Source organism: Pleurodeles waltl, chromosome 7 (genome assembly GCF_031143425.1).
Source record: "Pleurodeles waltl isolate 20211129_DDA chromosome 7, aPleWal1.hap1.20221129, whole genome shotgun sequence".
NCBI lineage: Eukaryota > Metazoa > Chordata > Amphibia > Caudata > Salamandridae > Pleurodeles > Pleurodeles waltl.
The window spans coordinates 1,388,299,807-1,388,325,841 of record NC_090446.1 but is presented as its reverse complement, the minus strand read 5'-3'; the positions used below and the strand labels follow the sequence as shown (position 1 = coordinate 1,388,325,841).

Here is a 26,035-nt window from a genome sequence, read left to right as displayed (position 1 = left end):
GTCCTCCAGGAGTGTGGTGGGAGCCAGGTGCCCCTCCACGTCTAGGGACAGGTGGGGGGTGGTTTAGCTGAGGGTGATGCCTCCCTTTGGTGGCATGGTCATTGTTGTCCCACGATGACCACTCATCCTGCCTTCCAAAACAGCAGCTCTCCTCTTGGTTCATTGACTCGTCATCCTCGTGACACTCTGCAGCCCCGTTGTGTGTCTGAGCTCTGACTCTCCAGAACGACCCATCTACTTCCTTTTCTTCTGGTGATGAATCCTGGGGAAGATATGGAAGTCATTTTTTTGAGGTGTTCCTTTTTTGGTTTGTTTGTCCTTTCTCCCCTTTGACCGTTCCACTTTCCTTTACAGGTTGCTGTAGGAGAAGCAGAAGTGTGTGCTCTCCTGTAAGTCTTCGCTTCCAACTTCTATCCTATCACAACATGGCAAATGACACTGTGCGCAAATTTTGTTTGCAAACATAGCAATTTCTAAACACACACTAATTCTGCCCACCACATCCAGCAACCCATATAATCAGCATGTTCTATAGAGAGACTTGATAATAAAAGCAGTAATAACCATTAGGTCTACAGTTTCCGCCTTAAGTAGTCATATCAATGCCTAAAAGGAAAAAGGTCATAACATAAGAGTAGAACAGTATGCAATCAGGGGAAATCAATAGAGTGTACTCATCATTTTAATTCCCTGGTAGTAAATCACATGCCTGATCTTTAAAATGTTTCCTCAATCCCGCTCCTTCCTCTCTGTGCAGATGTGTGTTCTCAGATACCAACCAAGGATGTAAGGCTCTACCCACCCCATGTCTCCACTGTTGGACAGGATGAACTCTTCCCATTTATTGTGATGTTCCTTTTGGCCTAAAGTAGTGCCGTCTGTTTGTTTGCAGCCCTGTCAGTTTTGGATCGAGGAAAAAGACCCTGTATTAAAGAGTCTACAGTCAACCAGTGGTTGGCCGATTGTGACGTGTCTCTGTTTTTAGCCCTGTAGTGAGATAAAAAGCCACAAGACCAGAGCATAATGGATAGGTCAGCATCTGGTACATGGAAGCGAGGGGGATCCCAAGTCTGCACTAGGATATATTCTGCTAATACATTTGGGTGTCATTTTCACTCTATTCACGATGTTGAATTGAAAGTATTTCAATTGTGAATTTAATTATAGTTTGAGGGTAATCCAATATATGTTGCCATTTGGCATCATGGAGTGGTCGTGATATATCCAAATGCTACTTTGAATGATGGGGAGTTCTAGTTCGATCCCAGTGTTGGAGATGCACTGTGTATCAGTTTGCCACCATCCCTTATGTTAACCAATATCTGATACATCACATGTAGTAGGTTCCAGAAGTCTAATTCTAAATAAAGAAGTTGCTTGATATATTTATATATATATATATATATATAAGTAAGAAAACAACCAGGAGGAATCTGATAATCGGCCATAAGTGTTATGCACGCCATCATTACATCATTAGCAAACAAGTCGGGTCACATGAATAATCCCCTTTCAGTCCATGGACAAATCTGGGTAGGACAAATGGACTAATCCTGCCAGTCCGTGTCAGTAGCCCATAAATAACTAAATGTAGCATGACAAAAATGTACCAAGTAATGGGGGAGGGTCAGACTGTGGGCATCTGGTGGAGACTATCAAAGAGTGTGAAGATCCATCCTAGTAATTTAAGGTATTAAAACCTGTTTCAGATAGAGACTGGCCCGCAAGACCTCTAGCCACCAACTGAAGCTGTGCAGCTGAATAATATCGTTCAGCCAATGAGGCTAAAGCCTCCAGTTTCTACCGGGTGCTTTAAGGTGGAAGTAGCAACTCAGCATCTTCCCGTATTCCATGTAAATTCTCTGAGCATTTTATAGAGGCCTTTAAAAAAAGGAGCAAGAGGGAAGTAGTGGGAGGTTTGTGAAATAATAAAATAAACGCAGGAGTACCTCCATTTTAATTAATGCTTTCAGACCCATCCCCATAAGTGTTAATGAAACCCAAAATGTGAATTGCGCCGAATGCACTCGGGTCGCTCTTCCAAGGTAGCCATGTGTTATATTTACTGACTTACAGTAGTGTCAGTGTCCTCGCGGTCTCTCTGAGAACACTGTGATCCGAAGGTTCTCGGGATCGCGAGGAGACGCGAGGTTCGGAATCGGTTGGAGAAAACTTAATGGAGTGTGTGGCCTGTTTTGGTTGATGGCACCTGGAATAAATCTTAACATACCCTTGCTAATTGATCTTGCATCATTATAACACCATCCCAAAGATTATCAACAGAGTGATGTATATTGATCCCCAAATATCTAAATGATGGGGCCTCCACCTGCAATCTATCGCCCAGCTGTATGTGTAGAACATATACTGACCTTAAAGGGAAGATGCAAGTTTTGAACCAATTCACATGTAGACAAGAGACTCCAGAGAAATCATCTAGGGGCTGGATAATGGAGAAAATGTCTGCCTGTGCATCTTTAATATATAAAAGAATAATGTCTTCCCACGTAGAATATTGTCTGCCCACGTGCAGGACCACTGTATGAAATGCACTGTGGATTGGTATTCCCCCATTGTGTCCCTAAGAACCTAATTTTGGCGGCAAGGGGCTTCATAGCCAGGACAAATAACAATGGCGATAAGAGGCATCCCCTACCCACCTGAAAAGAGTCAGAGATGCATTGTCCTGTCTTCCCCCTACCGGCTTAATTCAAATACAAAATATGCACCCATTTGCTCTGATACTGACCTATCCTCCATCGCCTGATGGAGGGAATCAAAAGCCTTCCTCAGGCCACGGGAGGGAATCCAAAGCCTTCTCCAGGCCAGGGGCAATACATGCCGCATTTGGTAACAACTTTGATACACCTTACCAAAGTCTTTGGAGACTGAGAGAGGTGATTCTGGCCGATATAAAACCAGAGTGGTTGTCATGGATCAGTCGCAGTAGTTCAGACAGTAAACAACCAGCTAATGTTTTAGACAGTATTTTCAAAATGGATAATGGAGGTAAGAGAGAAGTTATGGAGTTTCAACATGGTAGAGATAATGGCCTAATTTGGAGAAGAAGAGAGAAAGCCAAGGGTATCCTCCTGAGCGATAGTGCGATCTACAAATGTGCATAACATAAAAGCAAGGTTTACAGTGCAAGAAGACAAGTCATTAACTGTTGAAAAAGCAATATATGAAACTGAGGCGGAATCCCGTTTAAGCCGGGGTGTTTTTTTCTTCACAGCAGATCAGAACTCCCTTAATTTCTTCTTGTTTGAGGAATAAGTCGAGTGGAGCAATCAGACTGAGCTGAGGAAATTATCAGTGGCCTCAGATGTGGTATTTATCATGTCGATATAACGCTTTATAATATGGAAGGAAAACATTGTTAATTTCAGACTGGGTAGAGGATGCTTCACTATTAGGCAGATGAATAGGAAGGAGACTAATACGGAAAACCATCAGGTTGACTAGATGAGAAAGGTGCCTGCCAATTTTATCTCTTTCATTGTGTATCCTGGATCGTTAAGAAGAATTGTATTATCACAGCTTCTCTAATCTGTCAAAGTAGGTGGACCTCGGAGAGCGTAGGTCTTTGACCTTTGCCGTGTTGGGAGGAATGAGTTGTTTAGTATCGTGCCTGTTAAATTCAAGCTGTAAAAGGTTCCAATGAGGTGTCCACTTAACTCTCATTATAGTTTTGATTCATAGACCTTTGATGCCACTCAAATGCCTCCCACTCTATTAAAGCCGATAAAGAGGTCCCTTTGTTTTCACGAAAAACATGTCTACGTGGTCTTGAAGTGTCTGTCGATAAACTTCATCTTCCAATAAGCTAACTTGCAGTCCTCATGGGTTAGGGAGTGTCTCAGAGTGGTATGAGATATCACAGTCACATGTATGAATCGCCGGAGCACACACAAACCTATCCAATCTGGAATCTATGTTATATACAGAGGATTAAAATCAATAATTGAAAGTAAAGGGTAACCTGTGCTCCAGGTGTCCTCTAGGACAACAAGGTGATGGATGGATGCTTGAAATAATCTCACCCACTAACTATCACTCAGGATGCATCCCAATCCATCATTTGCTACCGACCATGCCATCTCAGATTGGAACCAGCCATATGCAAATCAGCCTTGACCCTGATCCAGTGGGAGTAGTCCAGCTAAACTGCCAGGCCAGGTCCTCCTTGAACTGGAACACAAGAAACCAAGACCAGTTTCTCCCTAATTGGGCTCATCAGCCAGGTATAGCTTGGTTCCAGTGGCACAGTGACCACAGGACCCACTTCTGGGCATACCCGGTGCACCTAGGGCATCAACTGAAGCAACAACAAGGTGATGGATGGGATGTTGAATTAATCTCAGCCAATGGCAGTCACTCGGGCTACATCCCAGTCCACCAATTTTCGCTCACCGTGCAACCTCCGTTTGGACCCACCCATATGCAAATCAGCCTTGACCCTGCTCCAGTGGGAGCAGTCCAGCCCAAACTGCCAGGCCAGGTTCTTCCTGAACCGGAACACAGGAAACACAGGACTGGTTTCACCCTGGCTGTTGCAGTTGGAGCGGGGTTGAGACTGATTTGCATATAGCTGGGTCCAAACTGCGATGGCGTAGTGTGCAAAATAACAATGGATTGGGGAGTTGGCCTGAGTAATTACCAGTGGCTAAGATTAATTCAAGCATTCCATCCATCACTTTTTTTTATACTTGAGTGTGTCGCCTTCAGTGGGGCAGTTCCAGTGGTAGTAATCTATAGAACATCAACAACAATTGGTCAGAGAAACAACAGATTTAAACTTAAAGCTAAATCAATCATCGATTGTGCTGTGATCGGCGGACCTGTTGGAATTCCTCGTTCTGCCACTTCAGAAGATTTGGAGAAATGATGGACTTGGTAGAAAGCAAATTGGGAGTTGCAAAGAGGTGGCAGAGTGACCCCACAACCGTCATCGCTCTTTGTTGCTTCCATCAGGCCTGAGAGAGGGAGACCTCTGTGTCCGGGTCCTCATCGGTGCACTTTCAGGACTGTTACTGAGACGTGATCTGTCTGTGGGGCTGAGGAGGACTGAGTAGGAGAATCGCAGGGACACCCCTTGTCAAACACATCTGCTAAGCCCCAGACAGCTTCAAGCTTTCATCATCAGTGATGCATGGTTTTGCTGGAAATACTAAAGCATATTTAAGGCCTAGGGTTCGCAACCTCTTTTTAATTTGCTTAAAGGAAACGCATTTGTTGCTCTGCTAAAGTATGATCCAGTAAGAGTATTATCTTAGCATTTTTATTGTAGTTTTTTTCTGACAGTATGGTGTCACAATCCCAGTTGTTAAGGATTTAAGCGACCATTGGTTGGGCTTCGATCCCAGGGGGCTGGGGTGCTAATGCGGGCTGTTGGGGGGGGGGGGGGGGGAGGTGGCGGTGCACTGTCACACTTGGGGCACGGTCCACAATAGACCCTGTTAAGGATTTAAGCAACCATTGGGATGCTGCGATCGCGGGGTATGGAGGTGCTATTGCAGATTGTTAGGGGGGTGGTGCTCCGTCACTCTGTGGGCACGGTCCCCAACCAAATGTGGGGATAGGCAATCCAGTGCTATATCCTTTTGCATACAAATTATTGCGAACCCAGTAGCGTCAGTACACTCAGGTAGGCCAATGGAGCTGGCGTTGTTGGGGCGGGAATGGACCTCTGTGTCTTCGAACCTGTCTTGCACAAAATGAAGCCATTCAGTGAGGAGCTGGGTGAGTTGACCTAGATCAGTTGTGCAGGGGGTCAACTCTGTACAGGCTAGGGCATTACTAGTGACTCCTCTAATAATTTACTCTGTTTTCCCATAGGAGGGCAAAATCAATATTTAAGGCATCCACCTTGACCTCCGGTGCTGAGGGGGGCCTCTACCAAGGCCTCCAAAATCTTATCTAGTTTATCAGGTGTACCCTCTAGGTCTTCTCTGAGGTCTGTTGCCATTGATGACCCTGAAACCTCCATGTTAATAGGGTTTGTTTGACAGGTCTCTTGACTCTTTAGACGAGGGGTGTCGTGTGAATTGCCCATTCATGACTGTTGAGCAAGTAATCCAGTTAGAGTGAGGAAAAAGTGGTCTCAGACCAAGTACCTTAGGGCGTCAGGATCTACAAAGCAATGAAGAACAGTATTTGCAGGCCTGTCTCACCCAGAATATAATGATTTCTTGTGGGTTTCACGCCAGTCACTTTAGCTGGGGGCACAAGCAACGTGTCTAAAGGTATCTCCCGAAGATCTAGCCAGGGGTTGTAGGTGAGCAGGAAAGATCCACTCTACCTGCTTGCTTAAAGCAAGGACGTAAAAAGCAAAGGAGATATAGGCCAGGAGGTATCTCAGTTTCATATTCATCCATGCTTACACTGATCATCATTTTAGCTGCCAGGAGGCATAAAATCTAAGTCAGTGAAAGTAAGGGAGCAGCAGCCCTTGTTAGGTGTGACCGTTGCTCCTTAACGGGTGAAGGTGGGGGAGCCACTGTGGCCACCAGATAATCAGGTCCTGTGCGACACATACACCTGGTTGCCACTTACAGATCCGATAGGTCTAGTATGCTGGCCTGGAGCCACAATAGATCCAGCATGGTCACCACTTGGGTGCTCCGTTTCAGTCTGTCTCCGTGTTCTTGGGTGATAAACACCTTTGTGGCCTTATGTGCTCTCCCCGATACACTGATTGCTATCCTCACCTAGGCACAGGAACCGGGACATGAGCAGGCACGTCTTATTTCCTCTCCTCAAGGTGGTAGTTTCAATATGGCCAGGCCATTCTGATTTAAGATGGCCAGCAGGTGCACAAATTCATTCCGAGCTGCTTCTGATGGGTGTATGCGACTGTAAGCCCAGTTCCTCTCGGCCCCACGTTTCTCCGTCCAGCACTGGTTCTGGCTGTTTGGTGTGGTCTTAGCTCCCGCAGGGAAGGTTCAGGCTTGCATGGTCTGGCAGCAACTTCTAAAATGCAGCCAGCATGATAGGTGTTTAAGTCAAGACCCTCTAGACAAGTTCCTTTTTATGGCAGGGAAAGTTCAGGTACCCGAGACGGCCCCACTTTCATTTAGTTAGATTGATTATTTCCTGCTAGGGTGGAAATGTCTATGGGGATAGTAGTTGTAGTAATAAGGGTGTAGTGATAGCTAAGATGATGGGTCCAGTGATAGGATGATGATAACAGCTGTGATGATAGGTATTGTATTGTAGCTTTCAATGCTACACTGAAGCGTTTATCCACAAGGTTACCATGCTACACTATGTGGGGGTGTGGTTAGAAGTGTGTTGTTTTTACTTTAAGCCTATGTGGGAAGGGAGTTTGGTGGCAAAGACTTGGTAAGAGATACTGTGACAAGGGCAATAGTGATAAATATGTTTACAAGGATATGGCGGTGGGTATGGTACGAAGGGCTAAGGTGTTCAATTTAGCAACAAGAATATAATGGAAATTGGATAAAAGGCTAGGGCAAGGCATACGACTAAGGGCTACAGTGATGTGTGAGGTAAGCCGATTAATATCTGCAAGTATGGTGGAAAGGGATGATATTTTAGGCTCTGGTGACGAATGTGATAAGACTACAGTGAAAGGTATTATGGCAAGGGCTAAAGAGATAGGATAGGTGGTGAATGTTTATGGTATGTATGCTATATTGCTAGCTATGATGGCAAGAGCTATGATGACTGTTTTGGTGCAAGGATTCCAGTGATCAGTTTTGTGGAAAGGCCTACATTGATGGTATGGTGGTAGAAAGGGCTATGGTGATAGGGTATAGTGATGATTATTATATAGCAGGGGTATTACGATGGGTATGGTCGTAAGAACTATGAGGGCTCCGATGAAAATGGGAGGAATGCTTGCAAATAGTCTAACCACTGGCAAATCGCTCTGTATAGAATTCCAGCCGATCATTTTCACCCACTGTGCCACCTTGGACAAAGACCCACATTACTCAGATCAGTTCTGATCCTTCTCCTTGTGAGAGCAGTCCATCACGAACTGCCAGTGGAAGACTCCTCCAGAAGACACCCTAAGCAGCTCCAGGCCTGTTATAGCCTCATTTCGCCTAGTCAGTGCGAAATCGCTTGAATCCTGTGGCAAAGAGAACCATGGACCCGCCTCTGGGAATACCGTTAGCCATATAGGGTGTTACATAAAACATACAAAATGTAATGGGAGGAATACTTGCAAATACTCTAGCTAGAGCCAATCACTTGGGATAGCATTAAAAAAAAAAAAGTATTTTTTTGCCCGCTGTGCCACTCTGGACAAAGATCTCCCTTGGTATGTAGCAAGGGAGCAAGCACTATAGGGATGTTACAATAGTAGATATGGCTAGGAAGATGGTATGTAGAAAGGGTATGATGTTGGGTAGGGAAGATTATGATGGGATGGGGTATGGTGAGAGGTAGGGTGGCAAGGGCTGCAGTGCTAATTGTGATGACAGTAGTACCTACAGTGTTTGGTAAGTTAGCAAGGGTGAAAAAGGCCCGAGTTACCTTGTGGTGGTAGGGGCTTTGATGATCAGTACAGTGGTAAGGGCTACAATTTTAAATGGTAAGTGCTTTTGATAATGGGAATGATCTGGGGCTGCACTTATGGTGGCAAGGACTACAATTAATTTATTATGTAAGGCCTATGGTGATAGGTTTTGTTGAAGTGTAATATGGAAAAGTCTGTAGAGCGGTAGGTTATGGTCTTGCCTTGTCTTAGGGACGGTGCAAGTTTCTTTCGGTGAACAATAGCTTGTTAACATTTCATTTTCAGCTGATAGATGCACTTGTGACCTTTAAATGGATGTGGGCACTGCGTCTGATTGAGACCTGTAGCTGAAGACATTACATTAGAGACCTTTTAAGCAGGGCTGGGCGGAACTCGTGGAGTTTCACTCCACGGAATTCCGTGGAGTTATAGGAAAACTCTGAGATTCCATGGAGTTCCGCCAATGGGCAGAAATACGCACATCGCTCTGATTTTTAGTGCCAGGAGCTCATTCTGCACTTTAAACCCAGCGTGAAAGGCACCATGTAGTGCGGCTTCTGGAGTTGATTTTGCTGCAGCTCAAGTAGATTTTCTACTCAAACAGCAGCTTTCTGACTGCGAACGGTTGCATCCACCTGCGTTGGGGAAATCTCATTGGGTGCCCTCCTAGTGACCACAACTCATGCTAGAGGACGCCATATTACACTCGCCAACTTACTGTCCGTGAGCCGCATGCGAGAAAAAGCTCTTGACACGCGGCAGTTGGCGGAATGCAGAGTGGCCAAAACTACACCAACTCTACGGGCGGAGCAGAATTTATCATCCACCCCTACTTTTATTATTATTATGAGCTTGTGTTTAGAGTTTGTGATGCTCAGTAACAAGCCTTCATTGTGGTTGGAAATCCCCTGAAAATGGCCTTCGGGGTAGTGGTATGAAGGTGGTCCTGAGGAAGGAAGAGGCTGCTGAAATATTTTTATGATTTTGGTTTTAAATGAAAACTTTGATAGAAGTCTGGAGGTCAGTGAGCCTTCTTGCGAGGTATCCTACAGCACAGAAACAGGGCATTGGATTTTTATTGAGTCTGCCCCTCTCCCTCTATGTTTTATCATAGAAACATGGCATTCAGAAACCAAACGGTCTGTCCTTTCAAGCATGCTACCATAGACCAACCTTGCAATCCATGGGCGCGCCAGACTGTCTTCACATGCGTGCCACCACGCAGGTGCAGGAATCCAGGCCCTTGAGGACCCCATCCCAGACAAGGTACTGTGCATAAACAGGTAATCCAGGATCCACCTGTCTGTCCCAGGAAGCTTCCATGATGAAAACAGGAATACAAGCCTCAACAAATGTGCAGCAGCTTGTGCACCTTGCTCCTGCACTCAACCCTGCCCTCAAGGTCCAACACTGGTGCAAACGCTGACGTGTAGGGGCTTTAAATCCCCAACCTATTCCAAAGTGGTAGATTCTTAAATCATTTACACTATTTAGTATGCACCCAGTAATAATTATAACATATTACAAACTCATTATTTGCATGAGAACAAACTAAAAAACTAAAAAAAATACTGTTCCAGTTGGCATGTCTTTTAGCTTTCAAATGCCCTTTATTCTATTTATTTTTCCAAGTTCATTCAAAATGTTCACATCCAATCAAGTCATTGGCGGCCGACGCGTTTCGTCCACTTTGGGACTTCCTCAAGCCTCATCAACCTCTGCTTCTGGGCATGCTGCTGAACAGAGATCGGGATTTCAGAGCCCAAACAACCAGTGTCCCTTTGAAGCATGCTACCATAGAAATACAAGAGGTTTAGGCCCAAGCAAGCCTCACTTCTGCGCATGCTCCCATAGTGGGTTCAGTAAAACGCAGCACAGGTAGAAGTTATGACAAGGGGTACAGGTGTCTTATTGTGTGTTCTTACCTTCTGATCCTTTCTGTTCTTGCAGGTCGTAGTACAGGATGGATAAGCAGCAGCCGGCCCACATGATGCCTCAGGCGACGATCAAGGAGGAAACTAAGCGGGTCCTGGAGGCCTTCCTAAAACGCTCACTAAGCCACGAAGAAGGGTCTCTTGTTGGCCACGTGGGACGGGGATACCACGATCATACAAAATTCAGCTACAGGTATGTTGCAAACAAGGTGGCTTGTCCCATGGGTTTGGAGGGGCAGTCCGCCAATGCAAAAACACCCGATAACAGAGCGCAAGGACTTTAGGGGCCAGTCTGAGTTCAGTTTCATTTGTTTGGTTTCTTCTTTGGCGTTACTTTATTTAGGGTGCGTGTGTGGGTGGACAATGGCATTATCTCTTGACTCCAGCAATCTGTCTGAGGAAACCAGCCTTTTCCATGACTTCTTATGAAGTAGCCTTGCCTGTCTAATGCTGTGGCTGTTCATTTACCAGAGAATGTAAAACAATTGTGCTAATGTTCAATCAATAAAAACAAAGTCCAAGTCCAATCAGCTAGTAAGACGTTTGCTTCATTCCTGAACAAAAAGCACTATTCCAAAGTTATTTTAAAGTATAAGTGAAGCTATATTTAATCTAAAACAGACCAACATTGTCCTTCTAGTATATGTAAATAAGATGTATGTGAGGAAATCATTGAACGTGTGTAAGCAAATCCATTTTTCGCTGTGTCTTCTCTGTGTTTTTTGAAATTGTATATCGCTGGGCAACAGGTAATTCGATCTGTAGGCAGAATGGCACAGTTGACATTTTTATAAGTTCGCTGTGAAGCGTACTCCCACTTCCAAATGTGACCTGCAGAGAAGCAAAACTTGCACCATGAGCTGAGGAAGGCAAAGCCCCAGACTGTAGCAATGTGTTTAAAGTAAGCAAAACCAAAACATTTTTTGCTATTGAAATTATAAGTTTAACATTAAGTCAAATACCACTGTGTTTTGTTAAAGTTAGGCTCAGCTGCATAGTGCCCACATCTGAAGTGAAAGCTGTGCACAAGTGTACCATCTAAAATTGGCCAGGCGCTACAATACCAGAGAGGCTGCAGTCAGGATTCACACGTTTAAGTTACTAAAAGCTATTTATCTTCTTTTACGTCCAATTAGGAGGCAGTTAGGAAAGTCATTCTAATAGCATCCTAATAAATAAGGAAACTAAAAACCATTAGCATCAATTTCTGTTTATCCGCTTTGTGGAAACGAAGCCTATGTCGAAATCAGGGAGGGACTACTTGAATTTCTCATACCACTCTCCAGTTCCCTATTTTTGAGCACCAAAACTCTCCTTTTATGACTCATTAGGGCTCCCACAATAGCATGAACGCAATTGAGTGTAGCCAGGAGTAGCCCCTGCTCCTGGCTTGCCCTTTGGTACCACTGACCAGTGGCCTTGCAGCCCTTTGTGAGGAAGGTTATCATGGAGGCAGCACTTGGAATAGAAAGTTAACAGAGCTCCAACTACTTCCTAGACTTTTTCTGTAGTTTCCATCCTTGTCCCTTCTCCTCGCTTATCAGTGGCACATAAGCAGCTGTTGGGGGGCTAGGGGTCAACTCTGTGATGTCATAAAGTTCAAAGGGTGAAGATGTTAGTTCAGCTATCCCGAACGTTTTGGTGAATTAAAGTCCATGCATAAAATGTTAACAACCTCTACTAGAACAATAGTTCTTAACCTGTGGTCCGTGAACCCGTGGGGGTCTGCCGCACCTAATGAGGGGATCCGCAACTGCTTAGAAAATTAAAATTAGTAGCAGATTAATAGAGCACTTATGAGTAGAAAAACAACATTGCTTTGTTAATGTGAAGGAATTTGAAATTGGAAGCTAAAAAGGAAGGGCCTGATTTAGATCTCTGCGAATGGAATACTGTCACAAACGTGACGGATATCCTGTCCGCCGTATTACGAGCTCCATAGGATATAATGGGATCGTAATACTGTGGACGGGATATCCGTCATGTTTGTGATGGAGTAACCCCTCCTCCAAGATCTAAATCAGCTCCTAAGTTGGTATCTTTATCTTGATTCCCGGGAGCAGCACAAGGACAGCTGATGGGAGCTAGAACGGACGATTGGTGTTCTCAATTGAAGCAGCACTGGAATGTGCAGAGGAAAGGAGAGCATGCATTAAATAAAATATTTCAGAATTTGTGTATTTTTTTGATGCATACTTTTTGTGTATTGTTTTTAGGTTCAAATCCTAGAAATTGCTTCTTCGGGGTTACCCTGCTTACAGTAGTTGTTCATACAAAGGTTCACAGAAGTCAAAAGGTTAGGAACCGCTGCCCTAGAATATCAGCAAAGAATGTCTCCCTGGGGCATCCAGTGAATGATGTCACAATAGGTCTTAAAACCCAAATAGACGTCATCAAACAAAGCAACACTGGAGAAAGCTTATGCTTGCTGGTGGCTGCATACCTAAAGAGAAATTGCCCCTTTTAAGGAGAACAGATCCAGATAAGTGGTGATGACTTCCTTATTGGGTCCGTAGTAGACGAGGAAGCAGGTGCGGTGAAGAAACAGTCTCGGTGAACTTAAACAACTCCTCTGTGGGGGGTAGCTGTTCCATCAGCACATACCCCGGGCGGTGCCTACACGGGAATCTCACGAGTTTAATGTGAAACTGTTAAGTTCTGTTGAGATTTGTTTTTATGAAATAAAGGAGAATAAGTAAAAAGGAGTGGCAGAGTGCCCCCCCCCCCCACCCCCCCCTGCAGCGGAAATAACGATCAAAGAGAAGCTTGGTGAAGGAAAAGGCAAAAAAACAACGAGAGCAACAGAGACAATGCATATAATGAAACAGGAAGAGCAAGGGACCGCAAAGAATGGGGATTAGCGTGGTCTGTTGATGTCACTTCCTGTGTTTCTGAATTCCATGCTGTTTGGGTGGGGCTTCTCTGTTGCTTCTTGGAGTAGAAGTCCCTGTGCTGATGCTCGCCTACGCTCTTGTCACTATACCGCTTTAAATAAACGTATTCCATATAGTGCCGTTTCAAAAAGCGATGTGAATTATTTGTTTTTAAAAAGACCCATTGCCTGGTTGCATTAAATATGTAGGCAGAGGCATGCATGTGGAATGCAGCGGGAAGGGTGAGGAGCGCCGCCTCTGAAGCACTCGCCGGTTTCAGGGTGTCCTTTGCCCACTGAAAAAGGTACCCCTTACCACTGTGCTACTAAGACGAGGATGGTGAAGGTACTCCGCGAGCCACTGCTGGCAGTGTTTCTCCACTGTAGTCTGAGCTTCGTTTTTCAGGCTGGCAAGTGATACCCTCTGGTTTCCGCAAGATCCATGTTAATGTTCTGTTGAGTACGGGCCTGATTTGTGTATAAAATGTGTTGCATTGCTAGGTTTGCACGAGAGGTCTGACTTCCATGTGGTTTGGATGTCTGGCCTCTGGAATAATGTCCCCGTATGTCCTGTCTACCCACAGTGATGATGTCACAGTCTAATATCTCCGATAAGAGTGATGTTGTAATCTCTCCTCTCAGATCAGTGATGTCACCGTCCTCCCTCTTCCATCAGTGATGTCACAATCTCCCTTCTCTAACTAGCGTGATATCACAACGCCCCCTCTCCCCAGAGTGATTTCAGTCTTCCCATCCTCCTCAGAGTGATGTTAGAATCTCCTCTCGCTTCAGTGATGCCACAATGTTTCCCCTTCCCATCAGAGTTGATGGCACAATCTTCTCTTTTTGCTCAGAACGATAATCCAATCTCCCCTTCTCTGATTAGAGTGCTGTCGCAAACTCCCTTTTCTGTGATCAGAGAGATGTTAGTCTCCCTTCTAGCATCAGTGGTCAGTTAGTGTGATTTCGCGGTCTCTTCTCTCTGTGCTCAGTGATGTCGCAGCATTCCCTGTCTCTGTCCACAGTGATGTCACCCTCCCGTGGCTCTGCCCACAGCCACTGTTCCAAGTCTCTCACTGTAGTATCAGTATGCTCTGTGCGCGCAGTGATGTCACAGCATTCCAAGTCTCTGTCCACAGTGATGTCACCCTCCCGTGGCTCTGCCCACAGTGATATCACAGCATTCCATGTGTCTTCCTACAGTGTTGTCAGTCACCTCTCGCCCTGCACACAGTGATGTCACAGCATTCCCTGTATCTGCCAACCGTCATGTCACAGCATTCACTGTCCCTGCCTACAGTAATGTCAGCCTTCTCTCGCTCTGCCAACAATGATTTCACATAATTCCCTGTCTCTGTCCACAGTGATGTCACAGCATTCCGAGTCTCTCACTGTAGTATCAGTATGCTCTGTGCGCGCAGTGATGTCACAGCATTCCCTGTCTCTGCCTACAGTGACGCTCTGCGCGCAGTGATGTCATAGCATTCTCTATCTCTGCCTACAGTAACGTCAGCATACCCTTTCTCCGCCCACGGTGATGTCATAGCATTCCCTGTCTCTGCCTACAGTGACGTCATGCTTCTCTCGCTCTGCGCGCAGTGATGTCGTAGCATTCTCTATCGCTGCCTACAGTAACGTCAGCATACCCTTTCTCCGCCCACGGTGATGTCATAGCATTCCCTGTCCCTGCCTACAGAGACGTCAGCCTCCTCTCGCAATGCGCAGTGATGTCACCGCATTTCCTGCCTCTGCCTAGAATGACCTCAGCCCTCTCTCGCTCTGCCCACGGTGATGTCACAGCATCCCACGTCTCTACCTACAGTGACGTCAGCATCCTCTCGCTCTGCGCACAGTGGTGCCACTCATCTTACACTCCAAAACTTCCCTTCCCATGGCCATGTAACAGCTGTCTTTGCCTTCACGCCAAGAATGCAGTCACAATCATCTCTCTCTGCCAAACATTGTGTGTGTGTGACGTGTTTTAATTTTCGTGTTTCTGCCTTAGACCGTCAAGAGATGGGCATCACAAAAGCTCCATGAAGCACTCGCCGAGGCCCTCCGAGAGAAAAGGAAGCAAGCACCCACCCAGCGAGAAGGAGGAAGGGAGAGCGCAGAACGGGTCCTGGCACTCCATTCACGAGGAGATTAATCGGGTGGAAGAGAAGAAACATGGCTTCAAAACCAACATGAAGCAACTGCTGCGGCGCCACAGCCAGACCAAGGAGAAGGACCACTCCTCCAAGAACCAGAGCGGCGACTCCCAGCAATGGGCGCTGGACGAGCCCAGAAGAGCCCCTGCCCCAGGAGACTCGTTAAAGAGGCCCAAGACCCCCAATCCGTTCCTGGCATGTGCCGTGCCACCCTCGGAACCCACCGTCTTGACGGAGGAGGCGATGTATGGCCCTGCCACGGAGAAGCCCACCGCACAGGGAGCCCGCCGGAAGTCAAGCAAACCCTTCTCTATCAAGGGCCTCCTAAAGAAGAAAAGCTCTGCGAAGGAAGCGGACCACAAAAAGAAAGCGCCTGGCTCCCCTCGACCCAGCACCCTGCCTGTGATGCCATGCTATGAGCCCGACCAGCCTTCCGGGCAGAGGACAGGTAAGATCACGGTCCCAAGGACGCCTTCAAGGTTTTACCTACTCGCTGCTCCTGCCATGGGGAGGTTTTGGTACAGTAAGTGATTCTGTTGTCTGGGGGGTATCTGTGGTTTAGTGAATGATTGCAGATACCGTGGGGGATCTCTTTGGTAAGGCCACTACTGCCACAAATACACCCTCAAGATACATGACATCACTGAGGCCCAAAGCGCTCACTCCACCCAAGACATTCCTAAGACATATGCAGTCAGTCGACGCACCGTATCCCACTTGTCTCCCGAAGGTGTGTGAGGTCACTCAGAGGGCAGAGACGTCCTCTAGTCCGGGTCAGTCGCTCACAGACGCCAAGCATTTCCCCACTGCAGGTATAATCACTCTCGGAGGCCACAGACCTCTGCAGGACAGGAAGATTCATCTCTGCCCAGAGCATGGCCCCACATGTTATACAGCAGCGAGGCCAGAGGTACCACTGGTCATCTGTGGACTGCCCCTGAGCCCGAAGGCGTCCGTAGACGTGCAGGGTCACTCGGTGATTGTACCAACATTCCCAGGGCACGCGCATTCACCCACCCACTAGAACTGAGCTGCCCCATCACTAGTGTCTTAATGGTATGGCCTTTCCGTGACGTCGGACACCCCGGCGCATGCACCATCCCTCAGTGAGTACAGTGGTTTCGAGGAATAGTCCAGTTTCTTGCCGAGGCCGACAGAAATGAAGGACGCATATAAATGTCAACTTGAGGCCGCAGATAACCGTCCGAGTCTGTTGTCACTCATTGATATGAAAGGCGTTCCATGGCCAGGCGTATATACGGTGCCCACCCCACACTCTGCCTCCAGTCTTCAACTTTTCACCTACAAACGTCAAAACTGGAAATTGCGTGTGGAGTCACCTGTGGGATGTGGCCACCCAGGAGTTACAAGCATAATTTGCACCCTTAAATCATGTTCACCTGCTTGGGGCAATTAACTCATCGCAGGCAAGTCATCCCCGTCTCTTTGAAAACGGGCTGGGTTCGTCATTTGGCATGTGTAAGTCCAATATTTCAAAGGCTTTTTTTCATTATTTTATGCTTTCCGTTCCCCTAAATAATTTTATCGCGCTATAAAATCGGTGCTTGAGATATAGAGTGGTCAAATTACCCATCTTCATGTCCGAAACCGAGCGGGCTTGAGCAAATCGAAATTCTGAGTAACCTGCGAAACGGTGAGATGGAAAATCTAAACGTGGCCTGCGGTTTCCTGCTGCCTGAACACGGGGTCAGCTGGAGCGGCCCCCGGCGGTAGTCGGGGCTCCGACAAAGAAAAGCGCAGGGGTGGCCATCCCCCCGGGTCCTGTCAAGACATGATTCACCTGCTCTAAGGGAGGTACCAGGTCTTAAGGACGGCGCTACAGTAAGTGTGCCCCCTCCCCCTAGACATCACCACCGCCTGCCGGACAGTGCGCGTGCTCTCTTTAAGCACCTGTGGTACCGCGGGCAGGGCCATGCACCCTCCACACAGTGATGCCGTGTGTCTCCGAGGACTGCTGCCTGCGCCCTCTCTCTGTAGATTGGTACCCAAGCCGCAGAATCGGTACATGCCCAGACACGTTCCTTGCATACACTGTGGCTCCCATGGTCTGTCTCTGGGAGTCAGACTGGCAGCCCCTAGCCGACAAGGTGGGTTTACCTCAAGCTGGGTGGGTAGCCCACCCCTATGAGTGTTTTTTTTTCGATAGATGACTCCCTCCCCACCCCAAAGTGAGTGCATTCTAGGTATGTCACAGCCTTACACCATCCAATTGACTCTTCCCACCCTAGTGTATCCTGGATATTAGTTGTGGCACTAACTGGCCACTTAATCCTGGGCACATAAGACTACCATCCCCAGTCGCAGTGTTCTTTGTATGTGACCTACCCATTCCATCGCCTGTTCGTGTTGTTGTTCAGAGCCCCTCCCCCAGCCTAGTTTGTCCCGGAGACGTGACCAGCCCTATGCCTTAGACAAGCCCAGGGTCCCCCCCACCCGTTCACCCTACGCAGTTTTTAATTATTGCCCCTTCCACAATAATGCATGCTGGGTAGGCGACTCAATTTCTTAACAACCCCTCTACCCCAAAATTCACCTTTCATAGGTGACAACCCAGACCCACCTGAATGTATACAGAGCCAGGTACCTCATCCGAGTGTTCTCTGGACCGGTAACACACCCACCTGCCTTAGTACTCCTGGGATATTTGAACACCCCCCAGGTGCATGGAGGGTCACTATCTCTTTCTTCCATTCTGGGTAAGTGACCACCCCCATCCCCAGTCTGGGTAAGTGACCTCTTTCCCATTCGGTCTTACTGAAATCTGGGTAGTTAATTCTACCCGCTCAAGTGTATTAAGGATTTTTGACCCACCCTGATCTTGGAGATGAGTATGAGCAAATCTGAGTGTAACTTGGACAAGTGAGTACACCTTAACCAAATGTATTCTGGGTAGGAATCCAACCTCTGTCTTAGTGAATCCTGGTTAGGTGCTGTCTGCCGGTATCCAAGGTGTGCCCAGGGAGTGTATTCTAGCCACAGGACTCCCCTGTGCCAACTGAGTAACTGCGGTTAGGTGGCCACACTCCAATGTATCCATGATAGTTGACACCTCAGTTTACTGTGGGTACACGACCACCGCATCATCCAAATGTCCTTGTGTCCCCTAGTTAGGTGATTGCCACTGGCCAAGATATTAAAGTGCAACCTACCTAAATTTATTCAGGCTATGTCCGGATCACCTTCCACTCTGACAGGTGAGGTGATCTTGGGTCGAGGACCCTCTGACTGGTACAGTCACCCACCACTTTAGGCTAGCATCCGTAAGTTCCTGTTCCCCAGTGTATCCTGATTAAGTGATTTCTACTCTGCGTTTAAATGTAGATGAACCCCCCCCCCGTTCAATGGAAGGTGACACCCACTGATTCCATTCGCTGAATATGAACCCCAAAACCACTAAAGTATCATGGACAGGTCAAATCACCCCTGCCTGAATGTATCCTGGTTTGATCTTTGCCTCTATTTATCCTGTGTGGGTGATTAACTAAATTAGAGTGCATCCTCTGTAGTCTAGCCACCTATCCCCGAGTTTGTGCTGATTAAATCAGCCCCTGTGCCCCACCTGATCCTGCCAAGTGATCCATGGGCCCCAGCCGCCTAAATCCTAAATGTGCCCTGGTTGGTGACTTCCCTACAGCACATGAGTACATTTGGGATTAGTAAGACTACTGCCTCCATCGGTGTATTCCCAGTCTGTGACCTCCATCAGCCCCCACCTTGCTTCCCTATACTGTGGCAAGGTAACCTTGTCCTACACAAGTGTATCCTAGATAGGTGAGTCCATGTGAGTGTACCCTGGAAAAATGGAACAGACCCCTCGAGTATCATCTGATTAGGTGACTACTTCACCCCATCTGCATGACCAACCCCACTCTACCCTGATGCTTGATAGGTGTTAGAAATTGGGTCTCTGGTAGGGAGAGGTATGCCAAGTAGGGATCACAGTCCTGGTCAGGCTAGGTGAGTTACACTTCCTAAATTAGCCTGTGCACACCCTCTGGTAGCTTGGCACAGGGCAGTCAGGCTTAACTTAAGAGACAGTATGTAAAATATTTGTGCAACACTCAAATTACAGTAACACAGTGAAACACCACAAAAAGGACTCCCACCATTTTAGAAAAATAGAGAGTATCTGAGTAAAACAAGACCAATACAACAAAGAACAAACAAGTAAACCTGAGATATTCAATTTTAAAGATTTAGGTGAAAATAGTGAATAAAAACACAAATCGACAACTGTAGTTATCTGGTCGCACCAGACTGGGACAAAGTCAAGAGTTCAGACTGACCGCCATAAAGCACAGGCCAGATACAAGGACCCACTTAGGCCCGCTGAACACAGTAACTTAAATCCTGCTGCATGGTCTGTGCGGCATTGCTTTGCGAGACTTTGTGGTGGTTCCGGTGAGGACTACAGAAGGCAGAGCACCTCCGGCCCACTTTCACAGGTTTAGGACTGGAATGGTACCACTTGGCAGGACTGACTCACAGATGGCAGAGTCCAAGTGCTGTAGTAGGTGAGCTGCAGGTAGTCTTTGATGTCCGTGAGTGTGCAGGAGAACAGGGGGCACGCCAACAAGCCCTTGGAGAATCTTGGGTTCAAGGTTGTATATTCCAAGTCCAGTCCTTCTCACTTCCAGGCAAGAAGCAGCAGGGCAACACATCAATACGTTTAGCAAAGTGGCAGTTCCTCCCACACCACAGCACACAGCAAGCAGTAGGCCAACACAGCAATGCAGTTATAGTGGCAGTTCCTCCTGGCAGCACAGCAGTCCATCTTCTTGGCAGAATGTCCTTGGTTCCAGTAGAGTTCTGATTTTGTGGGGTTTGGGGTCCAGTACTTATACCTAAGTGTGCCTTTGAAGTGTGGGAGACTTCAAAGAGGCCTTTGAAGATTACAAGGTCCCTGTCAGGCAATCCCTGGCTCCAGACACTCTACTGGGGGTTATGCAGTCCTTTGTGTGAGGAGATGCACAGCCCTCTTCAGGTGTAAGTGATGCAGTGTCAAGCTCCACCCCCCCAATTGAGTTAGTTAATGGCCCATTAAGGCCCATCAAGTCACACCTAACCTTCAATAGCGTGTGGCTGTCTAGAGGGAATGCACAAAGCTCACGTGTCCTCTACCCCAGACATGTACTCAGAGACAGAGTCACAGAATGGTTAAAGTAAAAAAAAAAAAAAACTTCCTAAAAGTGCCATTTTCAGACTTGATATTTAAAATCTGACTTCACCGTAAGTTGTGATTTTAAATTGTGATTCCAAAGACCCCAAACTGCATTCAATCTTTTCCTAATTGAAAGTTACACTTAAAGGATGCTTCAGGGTAACCCAAATGTTAACCTATGGGAAGGATAGGCCTTGCAGCAGTGAAGAATAAATGTAGCAGTTTACTTTACTACCTCGATATGTTAAACTTAAAAGTACACGTCCAATTTTTTAATTACACTGCACCCTGCCCTTGGGACCAACCAGGGCCTATCTTAGGGGTGATGTATATGTAATGTAAAGAAAGGTTTTGGCCTGGCAAGTGGGTGCATTTGCCATGTTGAAATGGCAGTTTAAAACTGCGCACAAAGGCTGTGCAGTGGCAGAGCTGAGACATGTTTTGAAGGGCTACTGTAGTGGGAGGGCAATCAGTGCTAAAGGCCACAAGTAGCATTTAATTCACAGGCCCTGGGCACACATAGTGCACTTTACTAGGAACTTATAAGTAAATTAAATATGCCAATTGTGGATAAGCCAATGTTACCATATTTTAAGGAGAGAGCACAAGACTTTTTTTTTTTATTTATTTTTTTTTTTTTTAAACATATTTTATTGCATTTGTTATGGTCAGTTAACAACATCAGTACATTTCTGCTTTTACTCACATTTTTGTTGAAATTATCACATTTGACATTTCTACTCAATGAGTACTTGTAGCGAATGTTCCTGTAACAGTATATACCTGCAAATATAGTTATTGTTGGTATTGGCTTCATATGTCCAAAATGTAATCCTAGCAGTGAAAATTAAGTGAAGAACTTAGCATTACCCCTCTCTCTTTAAGATTTGCATCATATCTACATGTAATCTTTATTGCAGTCATAGTAGATGTATAACCCATGTAGTTGTAAGAATAAAATGTGTCCTGCTTTGAATTTGGTATGATGGCTAACACTGCTAATTATCGTCAGGGGAAATAATCCATGTTCATAGTAGACATGAGAGCACTGTGCAATTTTAATTAGCATCATCTGTTTGTGCTATGAACTGTTCTAACTGGGTGTCCCAGATCATGGATATGGGTCTCTTGCGTAGAGCTCTATATTCTTCTCTACGTAGTGCCATCCTCTCCGCCTCATTTTTTAACCTCACACCAGCTTAGGACACGTGGTAGGGTAGATGACTTCCGTCTCCTTGAGATTTGTTGCTCGGCCAGTAGGAGCTATAAATCAGTAAAACATGTTTTTAGTCCTAGACGTTTAGGGCCTTGGATAAAATCCCAGGATGCAATGTTCTGCAGTGTTCCAGTATTGCTTATCTGTTAGGGCCCTAAGAGAGTTGGTGACCGGTCCCAGTAGGTGGTTAATGAGAGGCAAGACCACATGTAGTGGGTTCGCATTTTTCATCCGGCACCTAGGACATAAAGATGCTGCTGCTGGGAAAATACGGTGAATTCTAGCAGGTGTAAGATACACCTTGGGTAATACAAAGAATTGGATAAAGTTAAACCATGTGTTCCGAGGTTTCTGGGTGGGATTTTAGAAGGCGTTGCCATTCTTTGTCATGGAATGGGTGCCCATTATCTATTTCCCAAGTCTCCTGCAGTGACCTCAGCGGTACCTGCAGAGGAGAATGCAAAGCTTTGTATAGGCATCTAACCAGATGCCATCCTGTCTCCATTTCATGTATTGCCCTTACCAAGTCATGAGTGGCTGGTTCATTCCCTGTTGGTGACCAGAACCGACATATAAAATGTAATATGTTGGCACTTATTAGGAATGAGGAGCCTGGTAAGTCATGAAGCTGCATAAAATCTCTATGAGAAATTAGAGTCCCATTCTCAAACAAGTTTCCCAAGGTGGAGACTCCAATGTCTCTCCAGGGCACCAAGGTATCCATTGTGAGGGCGCCGCTTTCGGTGGAGATGCCTCATAATGGTATATTAGGAGAATAAGGGAGTCTATGGTGGGTAAGTTTACATTCAGTTTCCCAGTAATGTAGGGCATTTTTAAATAATAGGGGTAGTCTGGCAGTTTTCGAACCATCAGGAAGTAGGGGTGGGGGGTTTGTGTTCGTGTGTGTGTGTTCGTGTGTGTGTGTTCGTGTTCTAACTATAAGCGAGCCACTGCAGTTGGGCTGCTATGCAGTAAGATTGGAAGTCGGGTGCTCCCAGACCACCCTGCCCTGGTGGTATATGGATTTTGGCAAGGCGGACCCGGCGACATCCGGTTCCCTATATTAGATCAGTCAAACGCAGTCCATGATGTGAAACACCGAGCGTGGAATGATTGTAGGTAGGTTCGCAAAGTAATAAAGCAATTTTGGGACCATAGCCATTTTCAAGAGTACCAGTCTACCTGTTTCTGGAAGAAGCAGAGAAGACCAGAATGTTACTTGGTCCTTCAGTGCAATAATGGCCTTAGTTAGATTACCGTCTAGGATATCTGCAGCAGTCCAGTATATTTGTATACCTAAGTACCTAAATGTCTCATAAGCTATTTGAACAGTTTACGTTGCCAATTGAATCTCAGCTAGGGGATCAGTGCATGTAATTTTTTTATTTTTTTTTTAAACGTGGGATTTAGTATGATTGACATGCAGTACAAATAATGAAGGGGACGATGGGCATCCCTGGAATGCCCCGCGGCCTATTATGTATGGTAAAGAAACACGAGCTCCTGTTTTGGCTCGGGCGGTTGGATTTGTATAAATTACTCTTAGCCATAGTATAAATGTAGGAGGGATATTAAAATTTCTCAGCACCGCGAGCATATATTCCCAATCCAGGGAGTCAAACACCTGTTGCAAATCTAGAGAGGCTCATCCTCCATTAGGAAATGTATCTTTAACCTGTTCCATAACCTGGTATAATCAACACATATTTAGTGAGGTGTTTCTACAGGGTATACATTTGCACTGATCTTTGTGTATTAAGTCATGAAGAAGAGGGAGCAGTCTCCATTCCAGTTGGCAACTCAGTATTTTGTAGTCTATTGTTAAAAAGGAGAGTGGTCTAATCGATAATAGGTTGTCTGGGGCCGATTTGGTTTGAGTAAAGAAGTAACTCATGCTTTGCTTGCAGAGGGTGGCAATGTCCCTGCTTCTAGGGAAGCCTTATAAAGTATCTTCAAGCAGGGAATCAAGCATGTCGCAAATGTAGCATAAAATTCTATAGGTAAACCATCAATACTGGTGTTCTTATTACGCACCATGTTTTTGATAACATCCCATATTTCCTCTTAGGTCAAACGGGCTGCCAGGTCCTCCTGCGCTGTTCCCGATATCCGAGGCAGCGTAATATCTTTCAGAAAGTCTACAATATCTTTCGGGTGGGGTTAGCCTTATATAAAGGAGTATAGCATTCTTGAAAAGTGTTATTAATTTCCATTTGTGTAGTGACAGAAGTCCCAGAGGGTGCGTTAATTGTATGGATCGGTGTGGGAGATGTCAGGGGCCTTATGCGGGCTAGCAGCATCCCTGCTCTGTCACCTCCAGAATGTATTTTCTGCATATAAGTTGTGTGATCAATCAATCGCAAGCGTTCTAGAGCTTCAGCGTGGTGGATCCAAGTCTCGTGTAGAGCTTCAGGGTTTCTGCTGTTGTGTGTGGTCTCCCTCTCTAGTCACCTTGGGATTCAATGCGTTTTAGCTCGCTAATCACCGCCTGTCCAGTGCCCACTGTGGTGGCTATGGACACCCCCTGCCCCCATATTATGACTTTAAAATGCTTCCCATTCAATCAAAGGTGTCGTGGCAGTGCCCTCATTTTCGTGAAAATAATTATCGATTGTAGTGCCTGTAGTCTCACAGAACATTGTCACTTCTAATAGAGTTGGCTGCATTTGCCATGTAGGATTTGGGGGTGGAATTATGCCCCAGGATAGTGTCACCTCGAGTGGGTTGTGATCTGATAGTGTTTTTCCTAAATAAGTAGCTTCTGAGAATTTCCCTGACATTTGTGTCAGGCTAAAGATCCGATTCAAGTTGGTATGCAAGTTATGTAGTGGTGAGAAAAGGGAATTTTCTTGCATTGCCTCATTGTGTACTCTCCAAACATCCACCATAGACCAGCGTGCCAGTTAGTCCTGCAGTGCTCAGGTTGTCTGATTAAGTTTGTACTGGCAGAGGAGGGTGTGAACGGTTCAGGTCTTTATCTAGGACCTTGTTAAAATCACTGCCTATGAGCCATGACCGATAAGATCATTTGGACAGTGCCACTGAGAGATGCTGCAGAAAGTCTTGTTCTGAATTAGGGGCATATGTATTACACAGAGCTACCATTATACTGTCTAATATTCCCCAGACAAAGACATATCTTCGTTGTGTGTCAATTTTTGTATCTTGTACATCAAATGGTATACCTTCCCTTAACCATATTACTGTCCCTCGGGCGTTAGCCAAGAGTTTCCTCCATCTTGCATGGAGTTTTGATTATCTGTGGAGGGGAAAGGTGAGTCTCTTAAAGGTATACTATTTGTGCCCCCCTTCTGTGTATTTATGCTAGCACTCTGTTTTTTGTGTGGAGATCCCGATCCATTGACATTCCAGGGTAGCATTTTATGATGTTGTGTAATAGGTGCCATTTTGGAGAAACGTTGGATCCCACAAGTGGATTGTAATACATATAATGCAGGACAAGAATAACGTAATTACAGTTCTGATGGAGTAGAAAACTTTTCCCCAGTACCAGGTCCAGCAGAAAACGTCCATTAGACCAAACTAAACCTTATATGTCAAACAAAACATACATTGTGCATTTGCTCATGGGGGCTGTGGGTGCTGTGGATACAATCCAATTGTCTCCCCTTTGGCCTGGGCGGCCAGAAGTATTGGCTAACGGATGGGGGGAAGGGTGGAGGGAATCGTCCCGCTTAGTGGGGAGGGACAACAAGTGTTGAAGGGATAAATCAAGCCTCGTATTAAGGGGCCTCAAATGTGGGGGGAGCGGGATCCTCAAAGATTTCTGTAGGATAGGACGACAAGCATAGTTGTTTTAACACCGCTCCTTTATATAGTCCGTGGCGGTTTCAGTATCCACTAAGGTGAAGGCAAAGGACACCCTGGTCTGCGAGGGGGTTGAAAGAGTTAGTTTGCTGGTGGGACAACACCAGAGCGCCCCGATAAAGTGGAAACATCTAATGGCATACATTGAGATACATTTCCTTGAAAATACAACATAGGTATACAGCAAGCCAATATCACACCAATATCAAATAACCGTATCTGCAGTCTGTGTTATTACAGTGAGAAAGATCGCTATATTTGCGTTTAAGTCAGAGGCGGTGCTCATCGATGGACTGGATGAGGGATGGCTACTACCTGCTGTTACTGAAGTCATGTTTGCGAGCACTGCCTGCTAAAGAACAGGG

At 46.0% G+C, this 26,035-nt stretch overlaps 1 protein-coding gene across 3 annotated transcripts in view; it reads left to right on the top strand.

The window, feature by feature from the left end:
* Positions 1-26,035, top strand: part of BCL2L12 (BCL2 like 12) — a 100,526-nt gene that overhangs the window by 52,162 nt on the left and 22,329 nt on the right. For all 3 annotated transcript variants that reach the window (XM_069200960.1, XM_069200957.1, XM_069200958.1), the window contains 2 exons: positions 10,439-10,615; positions 15,300-15,892. In XM_069200960.1, the coding sequence (XP_069057061.1) occupies positions 10,452-10,615; positions 15,300-15,892 (757 nt within the window). In that variant the 5' untranslated portion in view covers positions 10,439-10,451. The remainder of the gene's footprint in view (positions 1-10,438; positions 10,616-15,299; positions 15,893-26,035) is intronic.